At 31.9% G+C, this 17,222-nt stretch overlaps 2 protein-coding genes across 4 annotated transcripts; both read left to right on the plus strand.

Moving 5' to 3' along the window:
- The first annotated feature begins 6,337 nt into the window (after positions 1 to 6,337).
- Positions 6,338 to 11,082, plus strand: LOC105955711 (amino acid transporter AVT1C). Of its 2 annotated transcripts, none has more exons than XM_088819989.1 (13): positions 6,338 to 6,750; positions 7,039 to 7,327; positions 7,979 to 8,307; positions 8,679 to 8,893; positions 8,976 to 8,999; positions 9,074 to 9,254; positions 9,359 to 9,581; positions 9,779 to 9,914; positions 10,069 to 10,088; positions 10,311 to 10,456; positions 10,546 to 10,589; positions 10,663 to 10,725; positions 10,861 to 11,082. In XM_088819989.1, exons 2-13 carry the CDS (start codon positions 7,116 to 7,118, stop codon positions 10,954 to 10,956), a joined length of 1,689 nt encoding a protein of 562 aa, XP_088676115.1. In that variant the 5' UTR covers positions 6,338 to 6,750; positions 7,039 to 7,115; the 3' UTR covers positions 10,957 to 11,082. The 2 variants fall into 2 exon arrangements, with proteins under 2 accessions (XP_088676115.1, XP_088676116.1); XM_088819990.1 differs by having other exon boundaries at positions 6,376 to 6,750; positions 7,081 to 7,327.
- Positions 11,083 to 12,392: 1,310 nt separating this feature from the next.
- On the plus strand, positions 12,393 to 15,201 carry WCRKC2 (WCRKC thioredoxin 2). Of its 2 annotated transcripts, XM_012979497.2 has the most exons (5): positions 12,394 to 12,794; positions 13,642 to 13,716; positions 14,066 to 14,132; positions 14,289 to 14,306; positions 14,939 to 15,201. In XM_012979497.2, exons 1-5 carry the CDS (start codon positions 12,502 to 12,504, stop codon positions 15,044 to 15,046), a joined length of 561 nt encoding a protein of 186 aa, XP_012834951.2. In that variant the 5' UTR covers positions 12,394 to 12,501; the 3' UTR covers positions 15,047 to 15,201. The 2 variants fall into 2 exon arrangements, with proteins under 2 accessions (XP_088676109.1, XP_012834951.2); XM_088819983.1 differs by lacking the exon at positions 14,289 to 14,306 and having other exon boundaries at positions 12,393 to 12,794.
- The last annotated feature ends 2,021 nt before the right edge of the window (positions 15,202 to 17,222 follow it).

Below are 17,222 nucleotides of genomic sequence, written 5' to 3' on the forward strand. Positions count from 1 at the left end.
TTGGCCCACCCAAAATCCAAATTAATGCAAAAAAAAAAACTCTAAAATTTGTTTTTTTTCTTTCTTTTTTCTTCGTTTCTTCTTTTCCTATTTTCAAAAAAGTCCTAAAAAAAATTCGGGGGCGCAGCCCCCAAACCCCCGAAATTTTAAGCCCATCCATCATATACCGAATTCCTGGACTCGCCACTATCTATATGATTGACACCAGTTCATTCATTATCAAAAATAAAACAAAAAAAAGTATATGCATAAGCATATTCTTTTTGCTCTAATGCAAATAATAACTTGTGGGTAATGACTAATGAGACAAACCCTTAATTACTACATAATGGGCCCTTTTCTTCAAATAATCACTTCTCTCTAAGCATCTTTAAAAATTATAATATATTGATTTAATCAATAATTAATTAGTCTAAGATCGAATTGCTAAATAGTTTTTTAGTAAAATAAATAGATAAATAAAAATAAATGAAAATAGAGAATATAGACAACCGAACACCCTTCCAATAGCACGTTCTAGTCCATACAATATGAGTTGTTGAGACGTGGAAAATCGACTAAATAAATCTATTTTTCTCTATGATTGCCCCATTAATAATTATTAAATCATAATAATTGTCATCCATAAAGATTTTGTCAAAATCTTGTCATTTCCTAAATCATATACATATTTTATTTCAAAAAAAAAAATGAGATATTTTGTTGATGCGAACTTCAAAATCATCGAGTGCAATAAATATTTGTAACACTCAGTTAAATTTTATCGGATGTAATTTTATTGGGTGCAAATTTAGATCGGATGGTCTGTTTTAACAGGAAAATCGGATGTTATTGAATGATTGACACGTGGATAATTTAAATAAAAATATAATTATGATTCTAATAATTGGACAAAAAAGAAAAAAAAGAAACGAAAAAAAAAACCCAGCAGAACCCATAACCCCACTAACCCTAATTATAATCATTGTGATTTATTAAGAGTTAAGACTTAAGAGTGCCACATGTCAAAAAATTAGTGGAATCCGATTTATATTAAATATCGGCTGATTCGCTCAAAATTTAATCTCAATTTTATTGTATATATTTTTCGAATATATAATTAGAACACATTCGGTGAACACACACACACAAACATGACACATGTACACACACTCATTACACAAAAAATTTAACATGTTTATGTATGTTTTCTACACTCATGTTTATAAAAGCTTTTACAAATAGATTATGAGTTTTTATCTGTATATAATCTGTTTTTAGGTGTTTGTAAACTAAGGTGGTGTTTGCAAATGATTATTTAAAAGCAGAAGTTAGTGATTGTGATTTAAGTTAGTTTTAAGTGCTTATTTCTAAAAGTTGGGGGTGTTTGCAAAAATTTCGGAAAATGAACTAAAATTGAAAAAGCAGGGTTAGGGGCGCTTTTAAAAAAATAGCTTAAAGCAGATTATTTTAAAAGAAGCAAAAGCAAAAGTTGATTTTGCAAACACCTAAAAACAGATTATGAGCAAAAAAAACCGCATAATCACTTTCAAAAAGCATTTGCAAACACCACCTAAGTTTCTGATTATCTTAAAATAAGTTGTCTTAAGCTATACTTTTAAAAGCACCTATATACCTGTTTTTTTCTATTGTAATTAAATTTTCAACTAATTTGCAAACACTCCCAATTTTTATAAATAAACACTTTAATCTCACTTAAGTCTAAATTACTAACTTCTGTTTTTAAATAACTTTTTGCAAACACATCCTAAGAATGAAAGGAAATAGAAGAATGTGAAAAATGAAGGGCTAACGAAAAGAAAAGGTATAGTTAAATTAATAAAATTTGTGTTGATGGATTGTTTATCTAATTTCTCCAAAAAATTAATACCCACCTCATAAATTAATTTTCACAATAGATTTTCACACAATTCAATAATATTCAAAGATCCAATATAATCGAATCAGAAATTGAATTCAATTTCCTCAAAGAAAAAAAAAATCAAGTGAAAAATAATATATCTAGTAAAGTTAAAGTAGAAAATCTCATGTGTACTTCAATTTTAACTTTTAAATAGCAATGGAGTTTTAATCAAAGGGTAAATTACAACCTCCCCTGATATAAAGTCTATTTACAAACAAACTCTCAATTTTGAATAATTACATCCAACCCCTTGTAATATGTAGATTCTTACATTGACACCCTTTAGTAGGTGTTATATGTAAAAAAATTACAAACTATAGAGAGTTGGATGTAATTTCTAAAAAATAAGAGTTTCTTTTGTAATTACACTGTATCTTAGGGAGGTGGTTGTAATTTACGGTTAATTAAAATAATACTAGTAGACAAGATTAATTTAATTTAGTGTATAGTTTGGCTTCAACCCCACATGTTGGACATTGGAATCACAAAAAAGTTGTCATGGCAATGTAGCATATATGTCTTTTTCCTTAAGTTAGGCTAAGTAGGCACATGTTCATCAACTTGCTTACCAACTAATGATTCATGATTAGTTTTTTTTTTTAGTTTTTTTTATTATTTTTTAATAATATATGCAAAATTTTATATTAAACTATTTTTATTGAATATGATTTGCTCAATGTTACACTCGATGAAAATCACTTGATTTTATATTTGACTACACGCGTGTATCGTTCCCCATACATCTTTTATACACATTCGTATGTATGAGTTATTGAGATTAAATTAAAGGTGAAAGACTATCGGATAAAATTCACAAGATTTAATATCTATCAGGTCATTAAATTTTAAATATTGAATGAATAAATATATTTCCTCCGTTTTTAATTAATTGTCGTCTTTTCACATTTACATAAATCTTAAGGATCTCAATAAATATGTTAAAAAACCACGTCATTAATTTATTAGAATAAGTAAAAGAATCATTAAATATTACATTGGTAGTATTGAGAATTTAAATATTATTGCTTTGGCATTTTCAATAGCTTTTTCTAATAAATAATTAAATTGATTTTTTTCTTCTTCTTTTAATTGTGTCATCAAAAAAAGAAGAAAAATAAGGATATTGTTATTTACTTAGGCCCCGTTTGATTGCCAATATAAGCTATGATTAATTAAATAGTTGGACTTAATTTGATATTTGGTATCTCCAATAAATTGTCGGATCGACCCGCCAAAATTATATAACCATGGCTTATCTTGCCTTATCTTGACTTTTCTTGCCTTCTAATGAGTTTTTTTTTGGTTGAATTTCATTAAATTATTTAATCTTATCTTGACGAATCTTATTTTACCAACCAAACGGGACTTTAAAGGGATAGTACTGCATAAGATAATTAACAAACATAGTATAAATTATAAAAATACTTGAGATACCCTTTACAAATGATTGAAAGATTCATCGTACATATATATCATGAATGTGTATGTGCGTATTCAAACATAGTCTTAGAGCAGTGATTAAAAATTAAAATAGTTTAATATATTTTTAAGGAAAAAAAAGTGATGTTTTAGTGGTAAAAAACAGTTTTAATTATTTTTCCCTAAAATATCATGAAAAGATTTTACAAAAATAAATAAAACAACACAGAAGCGAATATCTCTTCATTGCGACGGAATATATAAGACTCGTCGCAATTTGGGGACGTAACTCTATTATTCGCCGCAAGATTTGGAGGGAAATTTTCACGGTGCGATGATTTTTGCGACACAATATTGAATTGTCGCAATATTTATTCCAAATTTTTAAATGTAAATTTAATTTATACTTTTTTGCGACAATTATGTGATAAAATGTCGCAAATTGAGCGACGAAAAAAAAAAAAAAAAAAAAAAAAAAAAAAAAGTCGCATGAAATAAAATTTGGCCTAGCGTCGTTAGTCAACAAACTATAGAATTAATTTCGGAAATACCTGAAAAGAACATTTGAATTTAAAATTTATTGTTTTTAATCTATTTATATAATGACCCCTTGGAAGCAATGATCTGCCAATAAATATTGAATTCTTGAGAGGGCAATATAATTAATCAAATCTTTATCACATTGTTGTGATAGCAACTTATCCATATTTATATGTTGCCCAAAAACCTACCATTAATTTGTTTTCTAGAAAATACCCACACACATGATTGAAGTGACACTTAGGGGTGGAAATTAGAACGGAATTTCCGAATTCCGCCAATTCCGATCCGAAAATATTCGAATTTGGAACACTTTTTTTCATTCCGATTTCCGATTTTTTCGATTATTTTTGGAACGGAATTGGAATTACATATAAAATTATTGGAAATTTTGATTTCCGATCCGATTGTATTTCCGAAATATAAAATATAATATATTGATGCTGCTCAAATGTCTATTGGGCAACCCAAGAGTCTTTGAGCCCACAAGGGTAGAGAATGCCGAGAGTCACTGCCACGCGTCCGAGGTAGTCGAAGGGACCGCTCCACCGCTCCACTCGTTAACCTACAAAACAGTTGAAAACACTAGGTGACACGCCGGGGGTGGCCCGGCGATTGTCCTCCGACGCTCAAGTCAGAAAACTATCGCAATATAAACAATTAATATTAATTAATTGCCTAATTAGTGCATACCTTGTTATGTGATTGATAACACATATTTATAGGTGAAGTTTGGTATGGTTTTCTTGTAGAAAACCAATGTGAGACAAAAAAACATTAGATATCTTCCCATAAGCTTATTATGAAGTTCTTAATTAAGGACATTTGTGTTGGGCTTTTCCTTTGAATGAGCCTCGTGGGCTTTTTCGATTAAAGCCCAATTAGGCACATCATATATATATATATATATATATATATATATATATATATATATATATATATATATATATATATATATATATATATATATATATATATATATATTTCTATTCATGTTTTGCAAGAACTATGCTTGTTTTGATAAATCGGTTATGTTGTTTTTACAAGTGTTTACATTACATCTTATTAACCTTTGGATTCTTGCCTTTTGCCAGAAAATTACGAAAATATTAAAAAAAAATACTAAAAATTACCATTATTTTCGATTTTGGAACAAAAAATTAAGAATTAATTTAATTTCTGAAAATTCCGAAATTCCACCGATTCTGAGGTATTCCGAAATCGGAATGGATTTTGAAATTCTGATTTTTTTGGAACGGAAATTGGAACCTATTTTTAACTTCCGAAAAAAAATGGAAAATTTCCGAAAAAGGCATTTCCAATCCATTCCGTCCGATTTCCACCCATAGTGACACTTATTTAATTTTCCTTTAGTGTTTTAATTTTAGCAAAATTGATGCTAAAACCTAATTATTTTTGTTGAAATATCAAGTAGGTCTTCCTCCAACTACCACATAACATAGTTAATTTGATATTTTTAGATGGTCCCAATTTGAAATTAATGTAGTAAATCAATAAATTCTTAAAAGACATTGTTGTTGTTCAATATCATTTTTATTTTACGAGTTTACTATTTCAAATATTTATAGTGTCGATTTTTATTTTATTTTTTCTATAAATAGAAATCGAACTCACAGAATGTAGATTGCGCACCGACACGGTAAAAACAATATCAGCATTATAAGAAAAAATACAGTTTTCATCGCTCAAGTTTGCTCCAATTTTACATTTGGTCCCCCATGTTCATAAAAATCACATTTGGTCCCTCATGTTTAAAAAAAAAATCAACACTTTTAGTCATTTCGTCAATTTTCCGTTAAAACTAACAGAATCAAACATGTTCTCATCACTACAGTAACTGACAGAGTAACGGTAAATTAATGGAAATAACCAAAAATGTCATTGAAACATGAGGGACCAAATGTGTTTTTTGTGAACATGGGGACCAAATGTCAAATTAGAGCAAACTTAAGGGATGAAAACTATATTTTTCCTAGCATTATACACACAGTTACACCTCTACAAATTAAATTTAGCGAAACATTAAACCATCGAACTAATAATTTAGTACATTAACACCGAGTCGGGACCAAAATAAATTATTATTTAAGCTAGGTACAGTCTGCACGTATCTGGAAAACTAAATTTCTAAAGTTGGCGCATCATATGAAAAACTAGAAAAGTTGAGGGGTGCGTGGGCAAATAACCAAAAGACAGATAAGGAGAGAGAAAGTGCTGACTGGTTAGGACTTTGCATTGCAGTCGTCTTCAAAAAATGGTTATATATATATATATATATATATATGTATATATATTATGCATTTGGCGAATAATTCCTATCAGATTCAGGTCTTAATCATTTAAATTTTTTTTTTAAATATTTATACAATTATATTCATAAATAAATAATAATAATAATCAGTAAAAATCAAATCTTGAAATGACCCACGTTTGACTCATTTGTGTGTGTGTGTGTGTGTGTGTACTTAACTCAAACATTCTCAGCAACAATCAAAATCCCCCCCACTTGTAGTACCTACCCAAAGATACTGTTTTTCTTTATTTATTTATTTATTTTTATTTTTTTGCTATTCAGAAAGAATCAATATATATATACACTCCCTGTGTGTGTATTGTGTGTCAGTGTGTGTGTGTTTCAAGATCCAAAAAGAAGTCTTTGTTTTTAATTTGTTGAACACTTTATAAAGATACTGTTTTTATTTATCTTTTTGGTGCTCAGAAAGAACTAATATAAATACACTGTGTGTGTGTGTAGTGTGTGTGTGTGTGTGTGTTTGTTGGAACAGTTATAAAGATTGAGAACTTTCTGGGTTGAATTCCGCAAGAAAAGCCTGACATGTTTCTACCTTTCCCAAATCTTTGAAAAGGTATTCACAAATCTCTCTCTCTCTCTCTCTCTCTCTCTCTCTCTCTCTCTCTCTCACACACACACACACACACACTAGGTGTAGTGGAGTGCATGTCTTGATGATCTGGAATTGGCTCAGCAAACTTCAAAAACAAAAAATGCTTTGAGTTTTCTAACTTCAATTTTTTTTTTTTTGATGTTTTCAAGTAAATATATTAATTAATTAATTATCTAATATAATGGGTTAATTATAGATTGATTATGCATTGTGGTATGTATGTATTGATCAGTTTTCTTGAATTTTCAGATCTGCTGTCAGTAATTAATAATTTTTAAGAATCTTTTCTAGAGAGAGAAATTGAAAGACAGAGGAGAGAGAGAGAGATGGCAATGAAGAACTCTGTATCGGAGCAGAGTTTCTACATAGACAGTGAGGAAGAAGAAGATGAAGAGAAGGTGCTGCTATACGATAAAGTCGAAGATACCGAGGCTGCTAACAATTCCGATTCTTCGAATTATTCGAGCGATAACGAAAACGAAATCCGTCAACAAAGCAAGCCCAATTCTCTCAACCCCTCCTGGCCTCAGAGTTACAGGTTTTTTTCTTTTTCTTTTCATGTATCTATATCTTGTTTTCTTATGTGTATATTACGATTTACGAGCCGATTTTGATCAAGATTCGTTTGGTTTTATGTTCTAATACGATTACTTCTCGTATCCGGTTCGAGTAATTCGATTTGATTACGACCTGTTTTTATATTTATGATGAAGTTATTAGGCCATTTTTAGGGAGCACATCAACTCACAACGGATATAAGCTCGTACATCTGATAAGTTGTTTTAAGAGCTGATAAGTTGTTACATCTTATTTTTACTGGCTTTTAGATCTTAAATGAAAAGATGGGGTGTAAGTACTTTTTTAAAAAGATCTTATAATCTCCATCAGCTTATTTTTTGAATTTTTAAGATCTTTCTGTAAAAAAATTCCAAACACTTTGGAAGAGCTTATAAGTTGTTTTAAGATTTTTAAGATCTTAAGTAAAAAGGTGGAGTGTACGTACTTTTTAAAAAAAATCTTATAAGCTCTCCACCGGCTTAGTTTTTGAATTCTTAAGATCTTTATGAAAAAAAATTCCAAACACTTTGGAAGAGCTTATAAGCTGTTTTGCTTATCCAAACACAGTCTAATCGATTTTTTTTTTGTTGGATATTTTGAAATTAGTAACTTTTTTTTTTGTGTGTGACAGGCAATCGATTGATCTGTACAGTAGTGTACCATCACCAAGCCTTAATTTTCTCGGGACACCTACGTTAACACGATTTAGCAGCTCGTTTCTTTCGTCGACTCTTACAAGGAGACACACACCCGAGATATTGCCTTCTTTAAGTAAGCCTCTTATTACACCTGTCGATGAAGAGAAGCCTAAAGAAAGACGGAGTTCGTCGCATTCTCTCTTGCCACCTATACCCTCGAGGAAGTCTAGTTTGAAGAAAATAATACCTGATGGTAAATCTTCGGTTTCTCACGAACTTCCGCTTTCTCGGCAGAGCTCGTACGGTCAAGCGGTGCTAAATGGTAGGTGTTCTTTATTCTCATTGAATACATTTTTTTCGAGTTTTTTACCGTTATTAGTCGAACACTTTCAAACATTAACTCTCTATTCACATCACATCATTTAATAACAAAGGGCATTTTAGTCTTTGTTATATGTATTTTCTTAGAGTATGATTTCATTTAATACTCCTGTGTTGTATTGAATTGCTAAACAAGTCCCCGTGTTATTAATATTAGCAAAACAAACCCCGTAATGCATTTTTTTCTTAGGACACAACCCCCTAAACGACGAGGTTTTCGGGTGTAGTTTGCTATAAAAAATTGCATTATAAGTTTTTTTTTTTTTTTTTTGCATAAAACACGAATAATCGAGGCGATATTTTTTAACGCAGGAATGAACGTACTATGCGGGGTCGGAATTCTTTCAACTCCATACGCTGTAAAAGAAGGAGGATGGATCGGTCTTTCTATACTATTTATATACGCAATACTTTCTTACTACACCGGAATTCTCTTACGGCACTGCCTCGACAGTCAACCTGGCCTCGAAACCTACCCCGATATCGGACAAGCCGCATTCGGTACCGTAGGTCGTATTGCCATATCCGTAAGTATTCATCTATTATTTCCTAATTTTTTTTCCCACATTTTTTTTAACAGCTAATGTTAAATTTACGTTTGTGGTGCAGATAATTTTATACGTGGAGCTATACGTAAGTACTTCTCACCGTAGTCGAATTATACGTAAATTTACGTATATCTATATCTCATTTCGTTATTTTTGCAGGCTTGTTGTGTTGAGTATATTATTTTGGAGAGCGATAATTTGTCGTCTTTATTCCCAAACGCGCATTTAAATATCGGATCGTTCGAATTGAACTCTCACCATCTTTTTGCCGTGATGACTGCGCTGGCTGTTCTTCCGACCGTTTGGCTACGCGATCTGAGTATTCTTAGCTACATTTCTGGTAAAAAAACAAATTCATCGATCGATAAAATCACATTTTCGAACTTGTTATTACATTGAATTTAATGTAGTAATAATATATATTTTTTTAATAATTATTATCAGCCGGAGGAGTTATCGCGTCGATATTAGTGGTCGGTTGTTTGTTTTGGGTTGGATTAGTCGATCAAGCTGGTTTCGAGCCTCAAAAAACGACGACATTAAATCTTTCGACTCTTCCAGTTGCTATCGGTCTATACGGTTATTGCTATTCGGGACATGCCGTTTTCCCTAATATTTATACGTCGATGGCTAAACCTTCTCAATACCCTTCGGTACTTTTATTGAGGTAAACTGATTTTTTTTTTCTTCCGAATTATACCGCCCTCCGTTGAAAGTTATATCTAATTACACATAAACCCCGTCGCGTTTGAAAATATTACTCAAGCATCCATTATGATTTGATTTGGTGTTCGTTTATATGTTATGTTTGTTTGCTTTCGCTATTTTGAAACTCGTGCGTAAAATGAAAAAAAAAAACCACAGCTTCGGAATCTGCACTGTGATGTATGCTGCAGTTGCTGTTCTTGGGTACACTATGTTCGGTGAATCGACACAATCGCAGTTCACTCTCAACATGCCGCAAGACTTAATCGCGTCTAAAATTGCTGTTTGGACTACCGTAAGTATTTCTTTTTAGTTGTTAATTTTTATTTATTTCCGAGTCACGAATAAAACGAAAAAAATCGAAACTTACGAAATAAATTCTCGTGAGCTAGATTTATAAATTGTTTATGAAGTTAATATAACTTATGCTTCTAATTTCTTTTCTGCAGGTGGTCAATCCATTTACCAAATATCCTTTTCCCACTTCAATGTGTTTATTTACGAAAAAAAGGGGGTCTTCGCCCCCAAGGATGAAACTAGCTCGAAAGGCCTTAAAACAGTCTCAACGCGCATTCTTTTTAATAAACGAATGACAAACTAAATTTTGAAAATCGTATCGGTTTGATATTAATGCATGTGCAGGAAATAAAAAATAAATTAAAAAAATTGTCGCTTCCTTAATTACGATTACGTATGCATTAACAATGTCCCCCGTGGCGATGAGTCTCGAAGAATTGATACCGTCTAGCCACGTCAAGTCGCACGTCTATTCGATCCTCATAAGGACGGCTTTGGTCATTTCTACTTTGCTCGTTGCTCTTAGCATCCCCTTCTTCGGTAAATTTACTATAATACCCTTTTTCGTCTTTTCCTACGTAAAAAAAAAAACTTCGTTCATCTCATTATTAATTCGACGGATAATGCAGGTCTTGTGATGGCCTTGATTGGTTCTTTACTCACAATGCTTGTTGTAAGTCCTCATCTTCTCTCGTTTACGATTCCGTATTTTTACTATTTCCACTAACTAAATTTACTTTCGGCAGACCTTGATTCTTCCATGCGCGTGCTACATGAGCATCGTAAAGAGAAAAATAAGCTTATTTCAGGTATCCTTTCGATACAAAAAAAAAAAAGAAAAATGAATCAAGAATTCGCCGAATCAAATTTTCATTTCTAGCTACTTCATTGCTATATTTCATATATTTTTATTAATAAATATTTTTTTTTCGTTTTTTTTTCAGGGGTCGATGTGTGTACTGGTGATTGGAGTCGGATTAGTTTCTGCGGTATTCGGAAGCTATTCGGCGCTCTCCCAGATTATCCAGAATTTGATCTGATATATTTTTGCCATTGTGTTTCATATAATTTGTGTGCAATCTTTGCATTTAAGTGAGGTGAAAACAGTTGTGTTTTGCAAATTGTTGTTATGTTATATTATATTATAAATAGTTTTTTTCTGAAAATCGAACGGATTAGACCAGAATCGGGTATTTCAGGAAATTTCGAAATTTTCAAAAGTAAAAAAGATTATTATTATTTTATTATTTTGAAAAAACAAAATTTGAAAATCAGATTTACTTTTTGTTAATAGTGGAAAGGGTGTGGTAAAATGGGTAAATTTTGGATCGAAATCATGGGGATGATGCAAACATTTTGTTTCGATTCGTTAATATATAGAATGTATAGCACAATATAATCAAATTAATATTATAAGTATAATTTTGTGGAAAAAAAAAGAACTTTCGGAAATTAATTGAAAACCGAAATTTCGTTTATAAAATAAATAAAAAATCATACCCGGACCGCCGAATAGGTTGAATTGTTGTGAGGTGCAAGATATTTGGGAGGACTCGGCTAAATTATTTTTTGTGAGGTGAGATATTTTTCTTTAATTTTATTTTTGAAAAATGTGCAAATTTCAACTTATGTACACTAGAATCTCGATAAATTAATAACTTTGCTACTGACTCTATATAAACATAATAAATTATTAATTCGATAATTTGATATTTTACTAATCTTTTTATTTGTCAAGAATGTATTAATTTATAGAGGATACGTTCGACAATGAAAGTAATTACGTTTACCAATGAGTCAAAAACCAAAAAAACCTATAAATAAATAAACAGGGTAAATTATACCTACACCCATGAAGTATACTAAAATAGCTTTAAAGTCTCTATAGTATTGATAATTACAGCCACAACCCTTAAACAATTACCGGAGCATGTCCAGGAAAACGATATGCATCCGCGGGGCCGATGCTACCATATACGACAATTTATAAATCTTATATAGTAAAATAATAATGATATAAGAAATGTTAGGTGTTTCATGTCACCCCATAGCCCTATGTCGATAACTTGCACCAAAAGGCGAAATCCCTCGCCCCCATCCCTTGGCCCGATAAGTATTTGATGGAGGAATGTAAATCATGGTAATTCAACGGCCCGTTAAGGTAGCGGACCCGGACCTAGTGCCCACAAGGAACTAACCCTCATTGGAGTTGAAATTTCCACACTGCGGCTGTCAGGATTATTCGATCCTAGGACCTTGCACCAATTTACCACCTCCGGAACCAGTTGAGCTACACCCATGCGGGCCCTATGTTGATAACTTACCCAATGTATGTAGTTAGAGTTTCTAACAATGTTTCAGGAGATGATTGTAATTAGCGATGCTACAGGGACATTAATGTTATTTTAACATACCTCAGGGATGTAAATGTAATTTACCAAAATAAATAAAAAGTCGTATTTTTGCTTCCCCTGTTTTCTCAATCAAAATATTCTGTCTCCATTCAAAATCATTCAGCTCCAAAATTTCTTCACAATAATCACACACAGTAAACACACACTGATTCCAGAAATATTTTGTTAAAAATGGATATTTTGGCGTCGGTTAAAACCCAGTATTCAAGAATCCCTTCGCTATACAATCCATTCTGTTCGATTAAATCCAATAGAAATTCAATATCTCCCAATAATATATTTCACTCGAATAGGGTCCAGAGATTAGTACTGCACACTAGCTACACTGAAAGCGGGTCGGTTACCCAACCGGGTCAAGATGATATACGGGTTTCGGTGGACCTGGTGCCCGTTTCCAGCGAATCCGACTTCGATCGGGTCGTCGCCGGCGCCCAACACCTCGACGAATCCGTCGTCGTTTTATGGTATGCTATTTTTATTTTTTTGATTTCAAAACTATAATTTATTTATTTTTCTTTAATTTATTAATTTTACTTGTTCTTTTGCAAAAAGATGGTAATTTTTATATTATTTTTACAACCACCCCTCCACTACAAATCTTCTTACATATCCATACTTTGCGGTTGTCAAATTTAGTGGAATCTTCTAGATTATGTGGAATATTATTCAGTCTGTACCTGTTTTACGCCGTTCGAGCTCCACCTTTTGAATGTGTCTCTTGGCTTGTAAATATCAAATTGTGGTTCATCAGAAACTGCATTTTTTGCACAAAACGAGTAAAAACTAGAGAACATTCCACGGAATATAGAATCTTCTAATGTTGAATTTGAGTGTGGACGTGTAAGAAGGTTCATATTTGAGGGGTGGTTGTAATTACTCAAATAAGAGAGGTTTTTTCATAATTTAATTGTACCTCAGGGGGTTGACCGTAATTTACCCGTTTTCTAATTTTTAGAGTATAAATTCTCTAGAGACTTGTTGCATATTATGTCTAGAATAGTTCTAGGTACCTTGATACATGAAACAAATTGCAAATTTGAAATTGATATTTATTCTTACCCTTTTATGTGTTGCAAACGGACAAACTTAACAACACGATTGATTATTTATTCTATCTATATTCAAAGCAAATCTACCTTTCGTTATTTCTAGCTTCTGAAGAGTTGAATGTATATTAAAAGAAATAGTGAAGTTTTAGTTCCGATTTATTTTTCTAAATGCCAAATGTAAGATTTTTGTAGAACTATGTGTCGTGAAGAATTTAATCTTGTGTATGTTTAGGCAGATAAAGTTAAGTATTTCGATATGCAGGATGGCAAGTTGGTGCAGGAAATGTATATATTTGAAACCGAAGCTCGAAAAATTAGCAGCTGATTATTATCCAAGGTCAGTTCTTAGGTTAATACGATTATTTTATTTCATGATCAGTAGAGCATTTTCTTATTATCGTCTCCCTGTTATTTAGTTTACATTTTGTCGAGTGGTGGAGATCAATTTTCTAATGTATACGTTCGTATTCACCCTCTTACGATAGCATTTTCTTATTTTTACATGATTGTATACATACATATATACATATATATGAGCTATCAAAGGCGGATAATAGTGATATACTTTTAATTTTGCGGAATTTCACCGTACTGTCTATTTTTAGATCTTTAGTGCAAATTAAGTCGGTTGAGGGTGTTTGAAATTTTTTTTAAGTTTTAATTTTTATTTTTACATACTGATGCAGAATAAAATTTTACGCAATTGATGTCAATAATGTTCCCCATAAGCTCGTTGTTCGTGCTGGAGTTACTGTAAGTTTCTCATAACATACTCTGAAATGTAGAAAATATCCGAAGAGTTTTTTATTTCTCCATTGCTTTCGTTTCGCTCCATTAAACTTGTCGAAATTCAGTATTTTTTTTTCGTTTCCTTTTCATGTTTCTGCTGCTCCTTGAAATGAATTGCAGAAGATGCCTACAATACAGGTAAACCTTTCAAAATTACCAAATTACCAAGAAATTGTTATTAACAAAAAAAAAAAAGGAAAAACGGTTTACGTTTCGAAACGGATTTACAAATACCCCTTTTGTGATAAGCAGTTTGTAAATTAGGAACAAACTTCAAGGGGTATTTACAGTTTATAAATGGGAAAATTACAGCTTTCATCTCTCAAGTTTGCTCTGATTTCACATTTGGTCCCTCATGTTCACGAAAAACACATTTGGTCTTTCATGTTTCAATAATTTAACACTCTTGGTCCTTTTCGTTAATTTACCGTTACTCCGTCAGTTAAGGCAGTGATTGGCACATGCTTGATTCAATTAGTAGTAATGAAAAATTGACGGAAATTACTAAAAATGTTGAATTTTTGAAACATGAGGGACCAAATGTGGTTTTTTTTTTTTTTTTTTTTTTTTTTTTTTTTTTTTTTTATAAACATGGGTGACCAAATGTGAAATCGGTGCAAACTTGAGGGACCAAAATTATATTTTTCCGTTTATAGATTTAGCTTAACTTTGTTTGTAAATAGGCAAAATTGGAAGAGTGGATATTTTCGTAATTTAATGTTTTTTTTGTAATATAGAATATGTGAACTAAACTTGCATTTTTGTGACAGCTTTGGAAGGATGGTAACAAGCAGGCAGAGGTGATTGGTGGCCACAAGGCATATTTGGTAGTTAGTGAGATTCGAGATATGATAGAAAATGAAAATAGCATTTTATAATAATCAATTTTTTTTTTAATATTTTTTTTTTTTCTTGAAAAAGAAAAGATAATGAAATAAAAGAGTTAGAGTTGGTCATTTTGTATTGGATTAATGGTGTTATTTTGGATTTTGACCGTTGACCACACGATTTAATTATGCAAATATATTTGGTATTTTGTAGCTATTTATTCAATTGTGTTCGAGTGTTGTAAAAATGAAATTTATCCCCTTCAAGTTGGAGTATAGATATTAATCATGTCCGACTTGTTATAAAAACAATCAACTAGATTCCTATTTAAGATTCCCGTAACGAGGTCTCCTAACTGATATATTGTACAATAACTTGATGCTCTGATTCTGCATTTGATCGCGATACAACAGTTTGTTTCTTACTCTTTCGTGAGACGAAATTTTCCCCAACAAAGGCAAAATATCCCGTTGTGGATCTTCTATCCACTTTAGAACCCGTCCAATACGGTTATGTCTATAATTTGCATACAAAATTCCACGTCTAGGTGCACGTTTGGAAAAACATAGAATATGCTAGGGCCGCCCAATAATGAAATATGCAATATGCAGCCGAGTCACTGTGAGATAATTTCCTATATCTTTCAGGGTCTTCGAATCGGCCACCCTTAATTTTCCCGTCTCGGTTAGCAAATGAAGGACATATTTTCTCTGACACATAAATATTCCTTTTTTACACCGTATAACCTCAACACCCGAAAAGTACTTCAGCGTCACTAAATCTTTTGTGAAATTGAGTATGAAGAAAGAGGACTTTGAAATGAAATCCCTGTAGTATCACTACCAGTAATAACGATATCATACACCCGATTTGCTTTTCTTCGTGCCAACTTTCTCAACAGCTTGACTGAATCAAGCACGGGGACTTCGTTTCAAACCATACACATATTTGAAAGATCGACTAACCTTACCATACTCCCTCTGAGAAACAAAACTAGGATGTTCCTCCAAATAAACCTCTTACTGAAGAAAAACATTCTTGATGTCTAATTGATGTAAGACATTAATTACTGGAATCAAAGCTCAAAGAACTTCAACCTTTAATTCAACAACTTTCATATCACTCATAATAACAAAATAAAAGGTAGGTACTTAACAATCTCAAATACCAAACCCCAACCACAAAAAAAGGGTATCCTCAAGACATATTAAAGAAAAACTCATAAAACACAGCAAATGGGCTGAAATTCAGTGACGATGACCATTGGGCTTTGGTCGGGACGAAGAGGCACATACGTTCAAGAAAGACGGTTGCAGAAAAGTATGGGACACGCCTGCACGCCCCAACGCGTGGATTAGGGCAAAAAATGCTTCAGGCGGCGCGTGAGACTCACACGCTAGAGTTCATTCAAGAGCATCCTATAAAAATGAATGTAAAAAACCCTATTAGGATTACGATTTAATATCAATAGTGCACTCTAGGGTTGGGCATGGGTCATGTCGGGTAATTTCGGCAACTTACTTTCCCGACCTGACCACCCAATTTTGTTGAATATTGAAAACCATTATCGACCCGACCATTATTGGTCGGATAATGATTGGCCACAGACTTTGTTGGATAAACAATGGGTCGGTTGGAGGTATTATTGGTCATTTATTTATTTTTAATATTTTTTAATAATAGTAAAATATTTTAAAAAGCTTTTTCAGAAGATATTTAAAATTTTGGGAAAGTTTATATTGCTAAATCGTAACTTTAAAATTAAGAGCTTTTTTTATTGTAGTAAATATACAATGAAAAATATGAAATAGAAATCATAAAATAGAAATAGTACGTATAGTACTTAATTTAAAAAAGAATATCCAACTTTTGTCTTTCAAATATTTCCGGTTCATTCAAACTTATTTGCAAATAAGGAAAACCCTTTTATATATACCAAAATTACCCCAAATTCCTTGAAACTCAATTCAACTCCAATTTCATGATTTACACCCCAATTTAGCCATATCACTAATTAACCAATTTTGATCCAATTTTGACACGCCACCACCGGAGACCGTCGGTCAGCTGCCGTTCACCTCCGGTCTCCGACGTTGACTTTTTTTTTTTTTAGAAAAATATTTTAATTAATATTACTGTCATGGTTGCTAAATTACTGTCTCCAACAATAATTTAACTGTTAATTGACTTTTTTTTTTCCTTAAAAAAAATTATTTTAATTAATAT

The sequence above is a fragment of the Erythranthe guttata genome, chromosome 6, assembly GCF_056151865.1.
Source record: "Erythranthe guttata isolate IM_541 chromosome 6, IM_541, whole genome shotgun sequence".
Classification (NCBI taxonomy): domain Eukaryota; kingdom Viridiplantae; phylum Streptophyta; class Magnoliopsida; order Lamiales; family Phrymaceae; genus Erythranthe; species Erythranthe guttata.

Bases quoted from the DNA above. Each gene is read 5' to 3' on its own strand.
- LOC105955711 (XM_088819989.1), top strand. From the start codon at position 7,116: ATGGCAATGAAGAACTCTGTATCGGAGCAGAGTTTCTACATAGACAGT. The intron at 7,328-7,978 runs GTTTTTTTCTTT...TGTGTGTGACAG, and splicing joins TCCTGGCCTCAGAGTTACAG to GCAATCGATTGATCTGTACA. The intron at 10,726-10,860 runs GTATCCTTTCGA...TTTTTTTTTCAG, and splicing joins GAAAAATAAGCTTATTTCAG to GGGTCGATGTGTGTACTGGT.
- WCRKC2 (XM_012979497.2), top strand. From the start codon at position 12,502: ATGGATATTTTGGCGTCGGTTAAAACCCAGTATTCAAGAATCCCTTCG. The intron at 12,795-13,641 runs GTATGCTATTTT...TTCGATATGCAG, and splicing joins GAATCCGTCGTCGTTTTATG to GATGGCAAGTTGGTGCAGGA. The intron at 13,717-14,065 runs GTCAGTTCTTAG...ATACTGATGCAG, and splicing joins GCAGCTGATTATTATCCAAG to AATAAAATTTTACGCAATTG.